This window comes from Mchenga conophoros, linkage group LG23 (genome assembly GCF_057382185.1).
Source record: "Mchenga conophoros isolate Kocher_MC1m ecotype Shallow Benthic linkage group LG23, M_conophoros_male_GT1.1, whole genome shotgun sequence".
Classification (NCBI taxonomy): domain Eukaryota; kingdom Metazoa; phylum Chordata; class Actinopteri; order Cichliformes; family Cichlidae; genus Mchenga; species Mchenga conophoros.
In genome coordinates, this window is record NC_140547.1 from 3503841 (window position 1) to 3523843 (window position 20003).

Sequence of the window (20003 nt, forward strand, 5' to 3'; positions counted from 1 at the left end):
TCTGATATCCTCATGTTGGTGTTGTTCCTGCATCACCATAATTAATGTTGGTCCAGGTTTAACACTGCAAGTTACTAATCATATTTTTGTGACGTCATAGTTTTGCAACATGGAAAAAACACCCTGCTATTGTCCACTCAGGAAAATATCCAACAAAGGTTCAATGTTAGGGTTGAGGGTTAGGATGTAAACATCATTAGGGTTAGGGTCATGGGGCTATCGCTAGGGTTATGAATATGGGGTTTGGGTTTGGTGTGATGATGTTTCCACCAAATGGCAAAACAGTATTATCTTCCCACCAGGGACTTCGCCAATGATCATCATTGTAATATCATTTCTTCCACAGCTTCCTTCCAGGAAGGGTGTCACTCAAACACCAATAGCACTCTGAAGACACATAAACACACAGACACAAAGTACCATGATATTTATATTGTATTTATTCACATTTATTTTTGAAAGGACTGTACAGAAATATTGTATATAACATATACTGATAAAGAGATGGTGTAGGAAATTACATAATTTACAACATATTATACAGAGCCTTTACAGCTGCAACGTATCAGACAAAATCCCCCCAAAATAAACCTCTTATTTTTATCATGCAGTCATAAAGCATGGTATATCAGTCTGACACTACTACTGCCATCATAATAATTTCATAATAATAATAATAATAATAAGGATTTACTGGAAAGCAAAGAAACAATAAGTCAAACCATTAAATGGTTGAAGCTCAGACAGTTTGTTTTCAGTGTTTCTCAATTTTCACTTGAGCAGTTATGGTATCTGTTATCAGGACAAGCAGAGTGGAAAATTCCACAGTTGAGGGCAAAAACAAGTGATGTACCATCTGTAATGTATTGTACTAAAAGTACCAATGTGCTGCTGCATGTACCACTCTTTGGATGGGCATTTTGAATGTGATATAAGTATGTGGTAGTAGTGCTACTGCTCTGGTCATTGGTAATAATAAACTGTAATGATTTTATAGAATTGGAATCAATGTAGCAGCCTTGATTTTTGTTAGTATTTACTGCTATATCTAACTATATCTAAAATTTTAATTTACTACCTGCACAAGCAAGAGCCCAGTGTTGTCACACGTGATGGCAGCTAGGAAAATAGCAAGAAAAAATTCAGGACTGCAAAGCTCATAACCATAGTTTAGGGTGGGGGCATAGATCGACTAGTAAACTGACAGCTTTGCTTTTATGGACAGCTCTCCCTTCACCATGCAGTGCAGTGTCCACATCACTGTAGCCATGATCCAAATCCATCTGTCAATCTCCCTCTTCCCTCTCCTCTAACCTGTGAACAAGACCTCTGTGATATTAAAGGTCTTCCACTATGGGCAGCAACTCAACATTAACCCAAAGTGGAAACTCAACTGTTTTCAGGCTTTTTCAGGGCCATATGACTCAGACTTGGAAGAGTTCAATCTTATTCTCGCACTTGGCCATGAACTGCTCCAGTGTAAGACCACCACCTCATGAAGAAAGCAGGACTACATCACCCACAAGAAGCAGAGATGAGATCCTGAGGCCACCTTGGAAGAAACCTTCAGCTACTAGGCTCCACCTAGAAATTCTGTCCATGAAAATTATGAACAGAATTGGTAACAAAAAGAGCTGCTTTGGCTGAATCCAACACCCACTGATGTTGACTACAAATAATTGGCACACAAAACAAACTTTGGCAACATTTGCGCACAAATGAAATGGCTTATATCAGACTATTTATCTATCTAAAGTAAAAATCATCGAAGAGTGCATGACTTTAGGATGCTTTGAGCAATAGCCAGATCAAGTCCATATGAATTATGTAATTAAGTAATGCACTGAATTACTTTTCAGAAGAGAAACAAATAATATATAATTCATTACTGTTTTTTGAGTAATGACCCCGACACCGGTTGGTTCATGTGTGTCACGGTACCGGGTCTGTGGCCCAGTGTTTTGTGTGTGTTTTAGTTCAATTCTTTGATTATTGTTATTCATGGGTTTTGGTTCTGCTTGTGTTATATTTTTAGTCCGAGGATTTTGGTCTCAGGGTCTGCGTCTTTGTGATTTTCTCGTGTTTCCTGTTTTACTTTGAAAGTCTGTGTCCTATGTCAGTGCTTCCCCTTGTCTCATTATGTCTTATTAGTCCCAGCTGTGGTTCCCTCCTGTTTCCCATTCTCTCATTACTCCCTTGTATATTTAAGCCCTGTGTTTTCCATTCCCTTTTCTTGTGTTGTACCACTTCCATGTGCTTTGTGTTTCCTTGCACCTAGTTTCTAGCGTCCCAGTTTCTAGTTTCCTAGTGTTTATGTTCCTTGTCCGTAGTTTCTAGTTTTCTGCTTTTGAATTTTGTTTCTAGTATGTGTTTGCTACAGCGCAACAAAGCTTCCTTTTTGAGTTCATCCTTTCGTGTCTGTGAGTCCTGTATTTGGGTCCTACATCCTACCTGCCACACAACATAACCTGCCAATGTGTTGTTATTTCCAGTCTAAGTTCAACTTTTATTCGTGGGGTTTCTGATGAATACAGTCAAGAAATACAAGAAACAATATTTCTGTGGTAGGATGGAGACTAGGTAGTAATTCTTTTAGTTTTGGATCACCGCCATGACTATGGATCTGGCACCACTGCCTGGCCTGGGTTCAGTTCATTGTTTTGATAGAGTAATAATATGTTTAGAACTGAGTTGTCTCAGCCAACAACTACCTGGAAACATTCAGAACAGCTGTTAATGTAATAATTAAGTGGAAGATGTGACAGAGTTCCAACTTATTATTGTCCTAATCTTTCCCCAGCAGCCACACATTTTGCTAGTGTTGGCATTAAAACCCACCAAAGATAAGGATAAGTGTCCAATTCATTTTTAATTAGCAATATGCTGAACAAGGAATTAAAAAATAAAATATGTAACAAAATGTTCTCTGGATGATTTTTTTTAAAATGAATTCTTCTTAGTTTTTCATGTATACCACAACATTTCCAACCATCTAGGACTGAAAATATAACATATCAGTTTTAAAGTGTAATGGTAACTTAACAAAACACAACGTTATACACACAAGATTCACACGATGCTATATAATATTTACAAAAACATGGATAATGCCACCTTCCCAGCATTTGCATTAAGTTGTAGAACAATATGTTCAATTTAAAACTCCCTTTTGGAGGAAATATATGTCAGCACATTTTGTTTGAAAAATTCAGCCAAATATGATCAAGCCTATAATATAATCTGCAAATGTCACATCCGCTCACTTCTTGTGACACTGGGTTTACTTATTTTATACTCCTTTTAAATTAGTATATATGATTCATATTTTCACATTGCTGTTTTGAAATATATACTGTCTGTAGTTGTCTACAAAGAACAGAAATGTCTTCTACATCAGGCTGTCACTGCTTTTTGTAGCTCTGTAGAGGAGCCTCTATGTCAGAGTTGCTGTAATAAAAGAGAGAAGAATATGAGCAACTAAATTCAACAAACTTAAAAAACAGTTTTGAAAAGAGGTGAAACCTAACCTGCTGAGTTCATACATAACTGATTTGGTCTTCAGTTTTTTCAAAGTCAACATATTCAGAAACACAGCAGAGAACACAACAAACTTCAAAAGAAAGATGAAGGAAACAAAGAGGTGAATCCTTCTCTTACCTGCTCAGCTCATATGCGTCAGCTTTCTTCTTCATTTTTTTCAAGAGCCACAAAGCCATAAACACACCAGATAACAACGCAGTAGCCCCTGTTGCCACACCAACAGTAATTGCAGCTACTGGAGCAGGAGCTGTGGAAACATTGTAAAACGTGAATAATGTGAACTTTTGAACAGAGATTTGTAAGTGTGCACATTTACATTTTGTGTACCATTTGATCTGTTGTTGCTCATTTACCTTGACAGGTGGGTTTCTCTGCAGTCCAGTTGCCATGATGACCACATGTCAGCAGCTCAGGTCCTTCTAATGAGTAGCCTTGGTCACAGGTGAAGGAGCACTGAGAGTTGTAAACTGACTCAGTGCTGGAGCAACTGATGTGACCGTTTTCAGGAGCCTCAAGCAACAAACATGTAACAGCTGTTGTAAAAGAAAGGAAGATATTGCATATTGAAAAAGTGATCTCACCTGTGCTCGTAAGATTCTGAACATGCAAATGACGTTTTGAACAACAAGTAATCCAGGTAAAATGGGTTCACATGTACCTGTGCAGGTTGGTGATCTGGAGGTCCATTGGCCTGGATGTGTACACTCCATGCTGTGTGCACCTTGCAGCTCATGTCCTTCATCACATGTAAAATGACAAACCATGCCAAGTGGATGGGGTGTGTCATGACTAAGAAATGAAGACAGAGAAGGGCTGCAGCTTATCTGACCATTTGTTGGGACCTCTGGAGCAGGACATCCTTTTGCTACAAAAACAAAAGAGTAAAATATTACTAATATGTCATGACATAATCAATCAAAAAAAAAAACTGGCGTAACACTGTTTGTAGTAAATATTGATATAATTAGTCTTTCAGACCTTTGCATGTAGGTATGTTTTCATTCCACTGTCCGTCCTCAGAACACTTGATGGTGTTTGCTCCCTGCAGTTCAAAACCTTCTTCACAGCTGAAGCTGCAGGTGGAGTTTGGTCGCAGTTCAGTCTCAGATTCACTGCACTGCATGATGAGGGGAGCTTCTCTCTCTGGATTCTGGCAAAGGATGGCTGACACAGAAACATGTGTATTTTATTGAACGTGTCCTCATGATATATCAGGATCAGACTACTTTAATAATCCCTAAGGAAATTACGTGGGTTACAGTTGCTCCAAGACAGTAACAGTAACAGACTAAACTATTTAAATAATACAATATGTTACAGAGTTTACAAATTTAAGAAATAGCATTAATAAATACAATCACTGAATTATAAATATGAAGAATATTACAGGGGTGGAATATATATAACTGACATTTGACTAACCTGTAAACTTTGTCATTTGTTATTTTATTTGCTATTTTACTTTGGTATTTTACTGAGCGTGTGCAAAAAGGGTGTAGCTATTGCAGTTTCACAGTGTATTAGATGGAAGAGTTGTACAAGGAGATGGCCACAGGCAGGAATGATTTCCTGTGTCGTTCAGTGGTAGTCTTTGGTAATCTCAGTCTCTCACTAAATGTGCTCCGGTGACTAGCCAGCACGTCATGGAGTGGGTGGAAGGTATTATTCAGCATTGTCCTTATCTTGGACAACATCCGCCTCTCAGACACCACCCTAAGGGAGTCCAGCTCCATCCCCACAACATTACTGGCCTTGCAGATCAGTTTTTTTAGTATGTTGGCTTCTGCGACCCTCAACCTGCTGCCCCAGCATGCAACAGCATAGAGGATGGCACTGGCCACAACAGTCTCATAGAAAGTTCTAAACATTGTCCGACAGATGTTGAAAGACCTCCGACCCCCCAGAAAATAGAGACAACTCTGGCCCTTCCTGTGAAGTGTAGTGGTGTTTTAACCTAGTCCAGTTTATTGTCTAAGTGTACTCCAAGGTATTAATCGTTCTCCACAATGTCCACATTATATAGAAAATGGGTGGGTTATAAAGAGGGAGCAATACAAACATTATGAAATATGACTAATGTGAACATTTTGAAGTAAAAAGTGTGTAAGTGTGCATGTCACACAGCGGAAATTTGTGTTTTTATGTTTTATCAATCTGTGTATTGGTACATACACTGTAAAAAAAATCCGTAAAAATACAGTACTATCTACTGTATAAACGTGAAGGAATTTTCCGTATTAGTCATTTACAGGTATTTTTCTGTATTTCTCAACTACTGCAATGCATTGTGGGAAAAAGAACCCAAAAAGGAGGGAAAAGTAAGCGCAAGAGCAGCCATTAGGCTTCTTTCAGGCTTCATCTGGATTTTGGACTCTGAAGTTGGAGAAACTGCCTTCAAATTTCTGTGGTAAGTATTAAAACTCATGTTTCCTTTTATCAAAATAATAATTTTCAAAAGACTCTGCGTTTTTATTTAGAAAGAATTGTTAATTTATTTGTTAACTGGTTTCGGCTGTCTCCAGACAAGTCAGGAATATTTTGCTGACTCATTTTTAAAAAAATAATTGTTATTTAGGTTTAACATGACTTAAGCTTTATTTTAGTTAATGTTAAAATAATTTTTACTGTGATACCACCAGTTTTGCCCTTCAGTGGCTGAACCAGTTTTCATAAATATTATAGTTAGCTGTCTGTGTCTCTCTGGGTATTACACAGCTGTGACTGCTAACTAGCTAATTAGCGAAAGTCAGCGATGTGGATAACTGGGGAAAGTGAGAACTTATGGTCCTAGAAATTATTCTAGGACTCTCATAAGTACTGTATCAATACCCGTGTTTTACAGTTGGCTCTACTGTACACTTTAAAGGGTTTCGGGCAAAGTTACACTAACCCTAGTTTAACCCTCAGACCTTCCCGGCTGACGCTAGCAAATGCTAATGTAGCATTAGCTTTTGCTGATGATACTTTAGCAGCACTCTGATTTGGGCTGCTAAAGTAAATACTTTTAGCTAGCTGACCAGCATAGATTATTTCGGTGGTTAACAGACTGTAGTGGTAATATTATTGAAAGTATAGTTTCACCTCACCACATGTCTATTTTGTAGCACATAGAAATGTTTAGTTAATATTTATAGACAGACACATTTTCCCTGTAACTGTGTTTTTACTCCAGCATTTGTTGAAAATGTAATTTATGAAATGTTGAGCAGCATTTCTAGTATGTGGAATATTTTTGTCACCCCACTGTGCAAATATGATTAAATACTAATAATTATTACTAAAAAAAATTCAATAATAAATCAATAATAACTATTTCTTGAATGAACTATAATGTAAGCGCAGTGCTGGTGTGCAGGGGCTTTATATGCCTTGTCTATATCAAGCTTTTAGCCAAATATAAGCAGAGATATTTGTATCTTTCTTAAAAATCCAGATCCTTACAGATTATTTGAGAAATGGTTCAACAGCTATCACTACTTGACTCTAAGTCCTGCAGTGGAAAAATATCCCTTATTTCACCTTTGATCACACACTTTGGTTTTCCAGTGCAGAGCAATGAAAGACTTCACCAAGTGAAAAAAAAGATGAAGATACAAGCTGGTAATAATCCAGAGCAGCTGGTCTCAGGAAATGAAGAAAAACCCTGACCACCTTCTCTACAAACACAAGGTGAGTTTAATGTTGTGGTTGATTTCGTTTTTCAAGGTATGTATGTTACTTTAATTATAAACTGCTTTTGTTGCAACAGAATGGTGTTATGTGTATGCAACTCTACGTGAATTATAATCCTTTGTAGGGCTGTGTGATATGACCAAAATCTCACATCCCAATATAAGACATTTCTCTCCTGATAACGATATATATCACAAAATAGTGCATTTTCTGTAAATTCTGTGATTCTCGGGCAACTCGACTTATGTGAAGTGTTTTCAGTTGGGCGTCGTGTACCTGGAGTCGAGTGTTTTGACCGATGCATGAAACTATACATTTTTAGACATGAGTTTAAACGGCTGCCATTTTCTTTCTGAGTATTTATTTCACGGCGTGCTGCGAGGAAAAGCCTGTTCTAACATTTGAGTCTAAGGATTATTTTGAGCACCTGACGGCTCTTTTTTGCTTTTCATTCGTAAACTCTCTCCATACTCTTTCATGTGATTCTTGTGTAGGTGGTTAAAGAGGTTTGTCGTGTTTGAGTGGTGGTGGGGACCAGTTTGTGGCATAATTTGCATAGTATAGCTTTCTGGGGCGTGTCAGACTTTTCATAACCAAACCATGTCCATGCTACAGAGGTAGCCCCTTGTTTAACAATAAGGTCCTCGATTTCTTTTGTCTGGTCCTTCTGATGGAGCTAGCTGGTTCTGCCTCATCCTCGCTGGTCATGCTGGTATTCTCTGTGCCTTCATCTGCGTGGTGACTGTAAGCGCCATTTATAGTCACTTCATGTTTTTATTTGAGGTCATTTGTTTGATGCATATTCTGAAATTTGATGTTTGGGAATAATGTACATCATTTGAGCTTTATTGTGAAAGGTTTATATGGAAAATAAACAAGCGGACGGCGGAGCCACGCAATGGTTTTACCGTCATTGTTGGTAACGAAAGTACACGTAAAAACAGTCACTTGTCCGTCCATAGTGTGGTTATTTTAAGTATAAGAGAAAGAGAGAACTTTAAGAAATTAATATAGCCACTACAGTGACCATCAAAATCATGAAAAATATATTGCCATAAACAGTTTATTTTGCAACACCACATAACAAACAATAGTGTATAATATGAAACATACACATTTTTATATTGTCATCTGATATAAATCGTCATATCGCACAGCCCTAATCCTTTTTTGTTTATGTTGTTTATGTTCTAGGTAAAAAATAAAATAAAAATACAAACTTTTTAAAAATGACTTGTTGTTTCTCTTTTTTTTCTCAGAATAAATTGCGACTAGTCTCAATGGCTGACTTGGAGGAGCAACACAGCGACACGTTAATCCCGACTGCTGCAGTTCCTGTATGAACTGAGCAACTCTGAAAATCCAAGGAAAAGCTGAGTGTATTTTACTTAAAGCTCAGATGGACCTTGATGTACTAACATGCAGGCTGCATTCAGGACTTTGTCACACTGGTATATGAAGAGTGGTAACAAGACTTTGTAGTAATTTGCCTTACTATTGTCTTATTTGTTGTGATTTAGGGTCTGTGCGCACAAGCAGAGGTTTTTGTTTGTAACCGTAACCTTGTTTTCAGAGCCTTGTCTAACATTTAATGGTCATGAAATATGTCAGACTTTTTCCTCTACTTAAACAGCTAAGAGCATTTGAACACCATGGAGAAAAAGGTGTGCATTAAGGATTTTGAACTATGATGTTTAAGTGTTGTCACTGCTGAGGATGACACAGATCCTTATTCACTACGCTGCTGTTTACAGTTTAACTTTTCATCAGAACAAGCACTTCTAATTGTACTTTGCTCCTCACTGACAAAACAAGTCCAGTAAATACACTTTTATCTTTAAGTTTGGGACAGTGATCTGTCTTAATTTATTTTGTGTTTTAGTTATCATATGGTGAAAAGTCCTGTGGTTATCCATCCGTCCTGTTCGAATAAACCCAAAGTTCAGGAACATCTTCTTTAGATCTGTTCAGTTTTATTCATGTGGCACCACTTAAACAGTCAACAAATTTTGACTCAAGTATGTTATATTGTAAGGTAAAGAGTTGTTCTCAGACAAATGTTCACACAAATGTGAATGACATTCACTTCATTAATGAAGTGAATGTAATTCAGTAATCAAAGGTGTTTGGCTATAACTGACTACATGTGTATACTGTATCATAAGTGGACAGACATGGATGTAAGCCACACCTTAACCATTTGGCTGAGGCAAAACTACCACAAGGCAGTGATTCTAACTAAAAGGTACTATGGATATTATTAAATGTGAACATATAGTTAAATATGACATTTTTTGTTTGTCAGGTGTCCTGTTTGAAGAAAACACTTGGTAGCCACTTGAATGAATGTAAATAAACACATTTACATGAGGGCAACCTGATTTTAAGGAAATAAAAATGCTCAAATTTGAAAGCTTGTGAGTTATTTTGTTCATGTATCAGCTGTTTAGTAGTTTTATGACAAGATGGATGCTGTCATTATATTTTAGTATAGTTTTAGAGTTGAGGAGAATAAAAGAATATTTAACATTAATTGTACCAATGTTGTTGTGTACGAAGCACAAATTAATTTAAGTTTTAATTTATGAATTTTTGAGTACATGGTGTACTAGGTTGTAATTGCATAGAAATGTACGTTTAAGGATATAAAGAACTATATTTAATGAGTTACAGTGAAAAGAAGTGCTTGGAAATGGTAATATAAACAGAAATTTCAAATTTTCTATTTACGGAAAATATCAGTTAATGATACAGAAAATATACTGTGAATAAACGGAATCTTCTGTTTTATAGCTGAAGGAAATGTCCGTAAATAGTACAGAGAGTATACTGTAAATCTACAGAATTTTCCGTTTTATCGTTTACAGAAAAGTCCGTCAAACTTCCGTAAAAAAACAGAAAATGTACTGGCAGAAAATTACCAGGACATTTTCCGTTTTTCTACGGAATATTTTTTTACAGTGTAGTGTTGATTTTATTTGCATGATTTTATTGGGATATTTATATTGCATGTTTGTTTATTGATATTTATACTGCATGGTTTTATCCTCATGTTTATATTTGTGTTAACGTTATACCATGTTCCTTTAACCCACTGTGGACTAAACAGACAATTGTAGGCACCTGTGAGGTGGGGGCGTTCCCCAAGGTGGCCTATCAGCCGCCAGGTTGACCTGTTAAAGGGGATGGTGAGCGCAGAGACAAAAGAAGAGAGAGTGACGCACGAAAGGTGGGCAGGAGAAAAAGGAGCGCGTGCAAGCCTGCACGTGTGTGGAAGGAACTGCTGCCTGACTGTGGGGTGCCGCGAGTCGTTCGGCGATCCACTCCCAATGCAGGAACGGCAACAGTGGGTGGCGATGGCTGCAATGCACAACAGGGCAGGGATGCCCTTCTGCCTGCATCTGACGGTGAGACGAGGGAGGCCGTGTTCAGGTGTGGAGTGGGGCGGGACTGTGCGGCGACGCGCTGTCAGGAGGAGACAGGTCTGCGATAGGAGCCCCCTCCCTGGTCTGTTGCTGACGAGTTTCCCCATCCCGGAAGAGAAGTTCCTCTCCTGTCTCTTTCATATAAGGACCATTCGCCCATGTGTGGCTGGACTGTGGGATTATGGGACTATGGGAGGGTAATTTTAGCATAATGGAAAACATTCATTTAGCCTTGTTTTAATATTGTATAGTTATTTCTGCCGGCAGGGTTTTTAGCGGGTTGCAACACTATTTTTATTGTATACGGGGAATTTTATCTTGTATTTGTGACTCTGGCTGTGTTTTTTTTATGGAAAGTAAATGGTGTTTGAAGCCAGCTTAGTTTCTGTGCCCTGAGCGCTGACCCGCTCACTCCCCTTGTCGCTTGTATGTATAAAGAGGTGGTGGTGAAGATTTAGGTCCACCAGTCTTAGCGGCTACATGCATTTAAAGTTCTTGTTCTATTTGATTCACATTTGTTCGTTTACCTTGACAGGTGGGTTTCTCTGCAGTCCAGTTGCCATGATGACCACATGTCAGCAGCTCAGGTCCTTCTAATGAGTAGCCTTGGTCACAGGTGAAGGAGCACTGAGAGCTGTAAACTGACTCAGTGCTGGAGCAACTGATGTGACCGTTTTCAGGAGCCTCAAGCAACAAACATGTAACAGCTGTTGTAAAAGAAAGGAAGATATTGCATATTGAAAAAGTGATCTCACCTGTGCTCGTAAGATTCTGAACATGCAAATGACGTTTTGAACAACAAGTAATCCAGGTAAAATGGGTTCACATGTACCTGTGCAGGTTGGTGATCTGGAGGTCCATTGGCCTGGATGTGTACACTCCATGCTGTGTGCACCTTGCAGCTCATGTCCTTCATCACATGTAAAATGACAAACCATGCCAAGTGGATGGGGTGTGTCATGACTAAGAAATGAAGACAGAGAAGGGCTGCAGCTTATCTGACCATTTGTTGGGACCTCTGGAGCAGGACATCCTTTTGCTACAAAAGAGAAACAGAAGGAGATCAATAAAATATATCATAGTTAAAGAGACTTAAAATAAAAGTGCTACAATGGGTAAACACTGTTTGTAGTAAATATTGATATAATTAGTCTTTCAGACCTTTGCATGTAGGTATGTTTTCATTCCACTGTCCGTCCTCAGAACACTTGATGGTGTTTGCTCCCTGCAGTTCAAAACCTTCTTCACAGCTGAAGCTGCAGGTGGAGTTTGGTCGCAGTTCAGTCTCAGATTCACTGCACTGCATGATGAGGGGAGCTTCTCTCTCTGGATTCTGGCAAAGGATGGCTGACACAGAAACATGTGTATTTTATTGAACGTGTCCTCATGATATAGAAGATGGTGGGTTATACTTTTCGTGTTCCTCTTACCTTCACAGTGAGGAATCTGCTGATTCCATGTACCTCCTGATGTGCAGGTCACTCTACTGGCTCCCACTAAATGGTAACCTTGGTCACAACTGAAGCTGCAGGTGTTTTTGTAGCTGAACCTCGTATCAGCATCTTCTCCACAGCTGACAAAGCCATTTGTCAAGTTTTGCAGCGCAGTGCACTGAACAGCTACAAAAGAGAGAGGCAACAGAAGGAGTTAAATGAAAGCTTTTATTTTAATCATCATGCAAATCATCCTCCAAATAACAAAAACTACACAACGATGAAAGGTAAAAACATGTGGCCGTACCAACACAGTATGGCTGGGATCCATTCCAATTTGCTGATGCTTCACATTGCAGAGATGGAGATCCAGACAGTACATAACCTTCATCACAGGTAAAAGTACAGGTGGACTGATAGCTGAATGAGCCCAGAGGATCGGAGCATTTCATGGATCCATGTGTCGGCTCTGACATCTTCTCACACTGAATCACTGTAGACAACAGGAGAAAAAACATCAGTCCATGACTCCATCACTGTGTAGAAAATCATAACAATCAATAAAATATAGCATCTCAGAATTTCAGTAGCTACTGGGTAATGTCTCATCTCTTCATTTATCTTGTTACTGCAGATTTCCAACTCACATTCACACAAAGGTGGCTTTTCTGACCATTTCCCTGAGGAAGTACACCTTAGAGATTTCTGCACACTCAGCTTGTATCCTTCCTCACAGGAATACTGACACAAGGATTCATAGGTGAAACTACCATACTTGTGAGAGCAATTTTGGGATCCTTTTTCTGGGGCAATAACTTCGCTTTTGTTACACTGCACAGCTGAAAACAAATAAAACACACAATTAGATATTAAATCCTTTACATGACTTAAAATATGATTTAATCTAGGCGGTCATTTTTTTTCATACCTTGGTCACACTTGTCTCCAAAAAACCCTTCAAAGCAATCACATTTGTGGCTGTTGATGGTTTCAACACACTCTCCATGCAAACAGGAGTCAATCTTACAAGCCGCTGCAGAAAGCAAACATGCTTTCATAAGTCTTCTTAATTATATGCAGAGATGAGCAGTAACGCAGTAACTGCTGAGTCTTTGATTTTATTTATTTTTTGCTGTGTTTTACTTGCATCTATTTCAAAGACTGAGTGTAAACACAAAAAAATATTTTATTTTATGTGCTGGAATGTGCAGAAAATGGGTTTAAATGTTAAACAAATTTCTTCAAGTCAAACATGTTTGCATATAAATAACTTTTTGCTTGATGCAATGTGCAGAAAGTTAAAAGATTAAAACTAATAAAACAAATTTTAAAAAGAGCCTTTCCATTTGATTACATTTTATATGATGGATTATGCATAAACAATAGAATTGGGCTGAAAGGTCTATTGTTGTATTACCTATTCAGGTTGTGTATCATGTTTTTCAAAAGTAACTAAGTAACTAATTACTTTTGAAAATAAGTAACCAGTAAAGTAACGGGATTACTTTTTTGGAGACTTAATCATTAATAAGTTACTAATTACTTTTTCAAGTAACTTGACCAACACTGATTATACTACAAGAACATGTCAAATAAATAATTGCAAGCTTTTAGATCATTGAAAATATGAACAAGAATATCAAACATGAAGCAGCTAAAACAAGCTGCTCTAGTATGTTAGTCCCAAACTTTTGCTCACCTGTGTAGCACAGAGCAGTCTTTGATTTTGTACAACTCTCGTCATTCCACTTGCTTGGTTCTTTATCTCTTTTAATATACATCTCCACACAGTCCTCACTGATCTTTGCATTTTTGTCACTCTTGCTGTTGTTCGGTTCTCCTTCTGCCCAGTTGGTTGCTTCCTCTGTCAGAGGCTTGTTGGTTCCTACCCAGGTCCAGACATTATTGATCTTACGGATTCCAATCCAGTAGTAGCCTTTTTTCTTGGGCAGCCAGTTGTTAAGATGCTCGATCTCTTCCTGGTTCTGGATGGCCACCATGTCTGTGTAGTGCTCCTGGCACCAGCTTCGTGCATTTTCCCATGTCATTGTGTTGTTTGAATAGAAATAAGACCAGCACTCTACACTAGTCCACATGCACAGCACTAAGGATAGAGAACAGCAATATTTATTAGATGCAAATGTAGTTTAAAAAAAAGGATGGATTTTTTAGAAATTATTTGTAAAGCTTTTTAATTAACTAAAGGTGTGGTTGCATTAAATATACATACTTAAGCAAATAAAGGCGAAGTTGATCCACGAGCTCTTATATCCATGGGTCTGAATTAGTCCAAAGCAGGAATTCTGTAAACATCATATAAAAAAAAAGTTCATTAAATTAAAGCTGAATAGATTTTTACTGAAATCTGCCCTAAAAAGAACAATATTTAAATTGATACCCCACTCAGCATGTCAAATGGTATGCCTGATAGCCTACAGTAGATGTTTGACTCTGTGGGTTTCAGCCTCATATGTAGGGATGAAAGTATTCTGAGTGTTATGCACTGGATTTGCTGCTTTTATGTTCTTCTCTTGTATCATCCAGGAAACCTGGAGGATATCAGTTGAATTCCCCCCACCCCTCCAATACTGTCCAGTATTTCGTCATTCCACAGAAGGCTTTAAAAACATTTCCTGTTCAAAACGTTTGTGTCGTCTTACTCAATCAGCTCATAGTGTTCATCAGTCTGTAACTCACAGGTTGAGTTGACAACAGACAACAACCTTAGCTGAGTGATATTTTAAAAAAAATGTGTAAAAATTGCAATATTCTTCACAGTTGATAGATTTGCATTTTTAGGTGCTCTGGTGAAGACAAAACAACTCACTGAACATTTTGTAAAATTATTTAAATGTACAGCAAAGACTGTGTGAAAGGGTGGAGTAGCTCAGGACAAACGCCTCATTTCAACACTGACCTTACTTTGGTAAGTTTCTTTCCCTGGAGAAAAAAAAACAAAGAAGTTGATTTCTTTTGAGGTATACTGCAATAAGATTTCATTTTATTTATTTTATTTCTTCAACACATAATTGAGAAAGTAACTGACTTTGTCAGAAGATGGTAGAGAAGCTGTTTAGAGTCTGAAGAAAAAAGAGAGAGAAAAAAGTACACTCATACAGTGTGGTATGTCGATGTGACTACTGCTGCTAAGGACCATGGCCTCAGACTTTGATGCTCATTCTCATTGTTTAACAATTGGATGTGAACTTCTCCAGCCCAAGCTGGATGAAACCAACAGGGCCACACCAACCACAAAAAGCAGAGATGAAATTCTGAGGCCACCTGGGTGGAACCCTTAAGTCTGCACCGAGAAATTCTGTCCAGAAAAATTATGAATCAAAAACAAAGGGGACAAGAAGAACACCATCACCCTCAGCCGACAGTTCTACTCTGGCTGAGGATCTAAATCTCTTTTATGCCCGTTTTGATAGGGAGAACACCGACCCTGTCCTGTCCCCTCTCCCCTCAACCGACCCTGCTCCGGTCCTGAGCACTCATGAGCTGAGGCGTGTGTTCCGGAGTATTAACACCAGGAAGGCGGCCGGGCCGGATGGAGTGCTGGGCCGGGTGCTAAAAGACTGTGCTGCGGACCTGGCGGACGTCTTCACCTCTATATATAACACCTCGTTGTCCTGTTCACTGGTACCATCCTGTTTCAAAGCAGCAACCATCGTTCCCATCCCAAAACAGTCAAATGTCACATGTCTGAACGATTTCAGACCTGTGGCACTCACCCCCATTCCCACCAAATGCCTGGAGAGACTGGTCATTAAACACATCAGAGCTGCTTTTCCACCATCCCTGGACTCGCACCAGTTTGCATACAGGGAGAACCGGTCAACCGAGGATGCGATCGCCACAGTGCTGCACACATTACTGAAGCACTTGGAACACAGGAACACCTATGCACGGCTCCTCTTTGTAGACTACAGCTCGGCTTTTAATACCATCCGGCCATACAAACTCCGTCCCAAACTCCACCAACTGGGACTTAACTCCTCTCTGTGCAACTGGATTGTGGACTTCCTCACTAACCGTAGACAGAGTGTCAGAGTGGGTAAGAACACCTCTTCCACCCTTGTGGTCAACACCGGTGCCCCTCAGGGGTGTGTTCTGAGCCCTCTGCTATACACTCTCTTCACCCATGACTGTATTTCCTCCTGCGCGTCCAATCTCATTGTTAAGTTTGCAGATGACACTACAGTGCTCGGACTTATATCCAACAATGATGAGACAAACTATAGGACAGAGGTGCAACAACTAGAGTCATGGTGCCACGACAATAACTTGGTCTTAAACACCAAAAAGACCAAGGAGATCATTGTAGATCTCCGGAAGAGGGGTCATAACAACCATCTGCCTCTCTTCATTGGCAGTGAGGCGGTGGAGAGGGTGAGCAGTTTTAAATTCTTGGGGGTAACTGTGACCGAGGACCTGTCCTGGGGCAACCATATCACCTCAGTTGTACGGAAGGCCCAACAGTGCCTCTACTACCTGAGGAGACTGCGGAGCGCACACATTCCCAGATCTCTGATGTTGAACTTCTACAACTGTGCCATCAGCAGCGTTCTGACGTATGGATTTCTAGTGTGGTTCCCCAGCTGCACCAAGGCCGATCAGCAAGCACTCCAGCGGGTGGTGAAAGAAGCTGGCAGAATTATTGGAACAAGTCTGCCAGAGATCAGTAATATCTTCCCCACTCGCTGTCTGAGGAGGGTGCACAGTATCCTGCGGGACCAACATCACCCTGCGCGCCACCTTTTCCATCTGCTGCCCTCAGGGAGAAGGTACAGGTCTATACAGGCCAGAACATCCAGACTGGCCAACAGCCTGTATCCACAGGCTGTGAGGCTCCTGAACTCTCTGCCCCCCTCTCACGGACAATAACCATATCCAACTTCTTAATAGCAATGAACTGGTCTGCATTGGTGCATCATATCTTTATTCTCTTCCCCCTCCTGCCCCCCCCCCCCCCTCTTTCTTAAATAGATAACTATCATATCTGATATCATATCTCACAGTACAATAATATTGAATGTGTTGCATTGTTGTATTTTGTCATGTTTCTCAGGTCTTTGTCTGAATTTCTACGAACATTATTGCTAAGGATTGTCTTATTGCATTGGAGTCACACTGGGTTAAATATGTACACTTGGGTTTTAAGGGGTATTTATTATTTTCTTCTTTTTTTTTGGGTTGTATGGAAGCCCCAAACGCAATTTCATTGTTCTTGACAATGACAATAAATAAATAAATACTAAAAATACAAAGGGTAGCCCTGGCAGAGCACTCATGCCCAACATCCATCAATAGTGAGTCCAACTTATTACTGGCAATTGTGCACTCACTGAATGCCTTATATCTAATTACCTTACTTAAAAAAAACGATAAAAGACTGCATAACCTCAGAGCATCTAAGTGGCTAGAAAAGAATTCAATGCAAAATCCAGATCAAAAGGTAACTAATGTATAGTGGCTGTGCAGAAACGCTGTTGAGTGTGGTTCCTGAACATGGAAGGACACTTTCATTGGAGTTTTGTAAAGTTTGTAATATATTATTTAATTTAGTTAAGTCTGTTACTGTTATTATCTTGTAACCATATAATTTCCTCAGGGATTAATAAGTGTTCTGATTCTGATTAAAATAATAAAAACAAACTGTGATTTTTCCATATGTTAACACAAAGGTTCCAAGGACGTCTTTGAGGCTGCCTCTAATGTGTATAAAAATACAATACCAGCAACCAGCAGGGGGAGATAATATATTTAAATCCACTGAGTCGGTAGTAAGCTAAAAACATATGAAGTACAAAGCCTTTAAAAAGACATTATTAACACACACACACACACACACACATATATCTTCTGCTTATCCTTTTAGGGTCCCTTGGGGGAGGGCTGGGGCCTATCCCACCTATCTTAGGGCAACTATTTGCACTCACATTCACAACTATGGGCAATTTAGAGTTTCCATTTAACCGATCCCCACTAACTGCATGTCGCAGTACCCACACATGAACACGGACAGACCATGCAAACTCTACAAAGAAAGATCCCGGCCTGATGGTGGAATTTAACTCAGGATCAGCGCAACAGTGCTAACCACCACACCACGTGTGCATAGTATTAACAACATATTAAACAAAAACTTTAACTTACTGATATTTAAAACAGCATCCAGAGCATGTTTGAATCTACCTGTTACCACTGCATTGTAATTAATATTAGTAACTGTACAACTGTTCTAAATAAGACTTGTTGTTTATAGTTGTGTATCACATGATGGACTGGCTTCTTCAGGCAGCCTGTGAATAACATGAAAAACAAAAAGAAAGCTCTCAGCATTTTCTTTTTTGTTCATTCTTTGAATTTCTTTTTTTTATTGCTAGGTTGGCAAAGGCTGTGTGGAAGGGTGGAGCAGCAACGCATAATTTCAACACTGACCTTACTTGGGTAAGTTTCTTTCTCGTGAGAAACAAACAGAGATATTATCACTTTTGAGGGGTGTTGCAATGAGATTTCATATGCTCTCTTACTTCTATAACATATACTTGAGAAAAACTGAGTATGTTTATGTTTTATGTAGCAAAAACAGATGCAGCAGAAGGTAAAAATAGCTCCACACTCGACTGCAGCTAATAGAGTCTGTTTATAGTCTAAGGGGAGAAAAACCAAACAAAAAAAACCCAACATGCAGTGACAGTAGCATGACACTAGTATTGCTGATCGTAATAACCTAGAATGAAGAAAAAACACGATCCAATTGTCAGCCTTCATATTTAACTTGCTTTCCAACAACATTTTACAAACATTTACACAATTTTATGAAATTACATGCACAAGTATGTCTTGGGCCACTTCAGACCTCTGTGTGTCTACAAATGACAGCTGGTGAACCAATCATGAGAAAGCCAGGGTTACGCTTAACCCGACAGGTTGTGTTGAATGTCTGATTTACCTTCTGAGCAGCTATGGTATCCATTTTCTGACTGATCCAGAGAAAGGCATTACACAGCTAAGGGCACAAATGGGTTATGCATAATTTAATGTAATATAATTGAACAGGTTTCTAATATAAAAATAACAGATTTCAAAGTATTTGTATAGCGTTTTTCTAGTCACACTGACCTCTCAAAGCGCTTTATACCAGCAGCAACATCTAATAATAGGTTCATACTTTAATCTATACATTTTTACTTATGAAGGAGTGTAGAATCACCACTTCATCTGACTAGTATTTCTTCGGACTGTGGAAGGAAACCCACACAAGCACAGGAAGAACATGCACAATCCACACATAAAGGTCCCAACTAGGATTCTAAATAGGAACCTTCCTACTGAGAGGCGATACTGCCAATCCACGTATTGTCATCAGAGCTCTGACAATGTGATAACTGTAACAGTACTACGACGAGCCCTGTTCATGCTAATAACTTATAATGATTCACTGGAAGCAGGATCGATGCGGCAGAGGAAAAAATATTCCTCGCTGGAATATTGAATTACCACGTTAGTGAGAATCCCGGCTTATAGATTCCTGTCCGATATCATGTACCTTCAGTGATTGCTTCCCTTCCTGGCTTCAGATTCTTGGACCCTTCCTTTTCCCTGCTTATTGGAAGATTTAGCGTGAGCTGAGAGCGTGACCGGAGTGTGAGGAACGGCTGAGACCCCGCGAGTGTGGAGCACCTGTCCTGACTTTGAATGGCAGCTCTTTGCCAATTTCAATACTAAACTGCTCACGTTTGGCACCTTTCTCTCTCAAAACCATGTTCACAGTTATATTGTTGATAGTCTCCTGGCATCTCCCATCTTCACATGATGTTGCATTACACTGGGTTTTAAGAAAAAGCTCACCAATAAAAGGTCACTTATCACTTCAAAACTCACACAGATTCTTGTTTTTCTTTGTACAGAAGACTGTGTCTTTTTC

General features: G+C 39.2%; 1 protein-coding gene and 1 long non-coding RNA gene across 3 annotated transcripts; one reads left to right on the plus strand and one right to left on the minus strand.

Moving 5' to 3' along the window:
• Window positions 1-450: 450 nt before the first annotated feature.
• On the minus strand, window positions 451-14541 carry LOC146546408 (E-selectin-like). Of its 2 annotated transcripts, XM_085263578.1 has the most exons (15): window positions 14469-14541; window positions 14301-14373; window positions 13770-14174; window positions 12999-13103; window positions 12718-12909; window positions 12378-12563; window positions 12068-12256; window positions 11799-11984; window positions 11470-11676; window positions 11165-11344; window positions 4519-4704; window positions 4199-4405; window positions 3894-4073; window positions 3658-3787; window positions 451-3447 (listed from the first exon to the last, which is right to left on the minus strand). In XM_085263578.1, exons 1-15 carry the CDS (start codon window positions 14538-14540, stop codon window positions 3402-3404), a joined length of 2544 nt encoding a protein of 847 aa, XP_085119704.1. In that variant the 5' UTR covers window position 14541; the 3' UTR covers window positions 451-3401. The 2 variants fall into 2 exon arrangements, with proteins under 2 accessions (XP_085119704.1, XP_085119706.1); XM_085263580.1 differs by lacking the exon at window positions 11799-11984.
• On the plus strand, window positions 5845-9579 carry LOC146546409 (uncharacterized). The gene is made up of 3 exons (XR_014890600.1): window positions 5845-5947; window positions 7087-7209; window positions 8472-9579. It is a non-coding gene; the product is annotated as an uncharacterized LOC146546409 (long non-coding RNA).
• Window positions 14542-20003: the final 5462 nt, after the last annotated feature.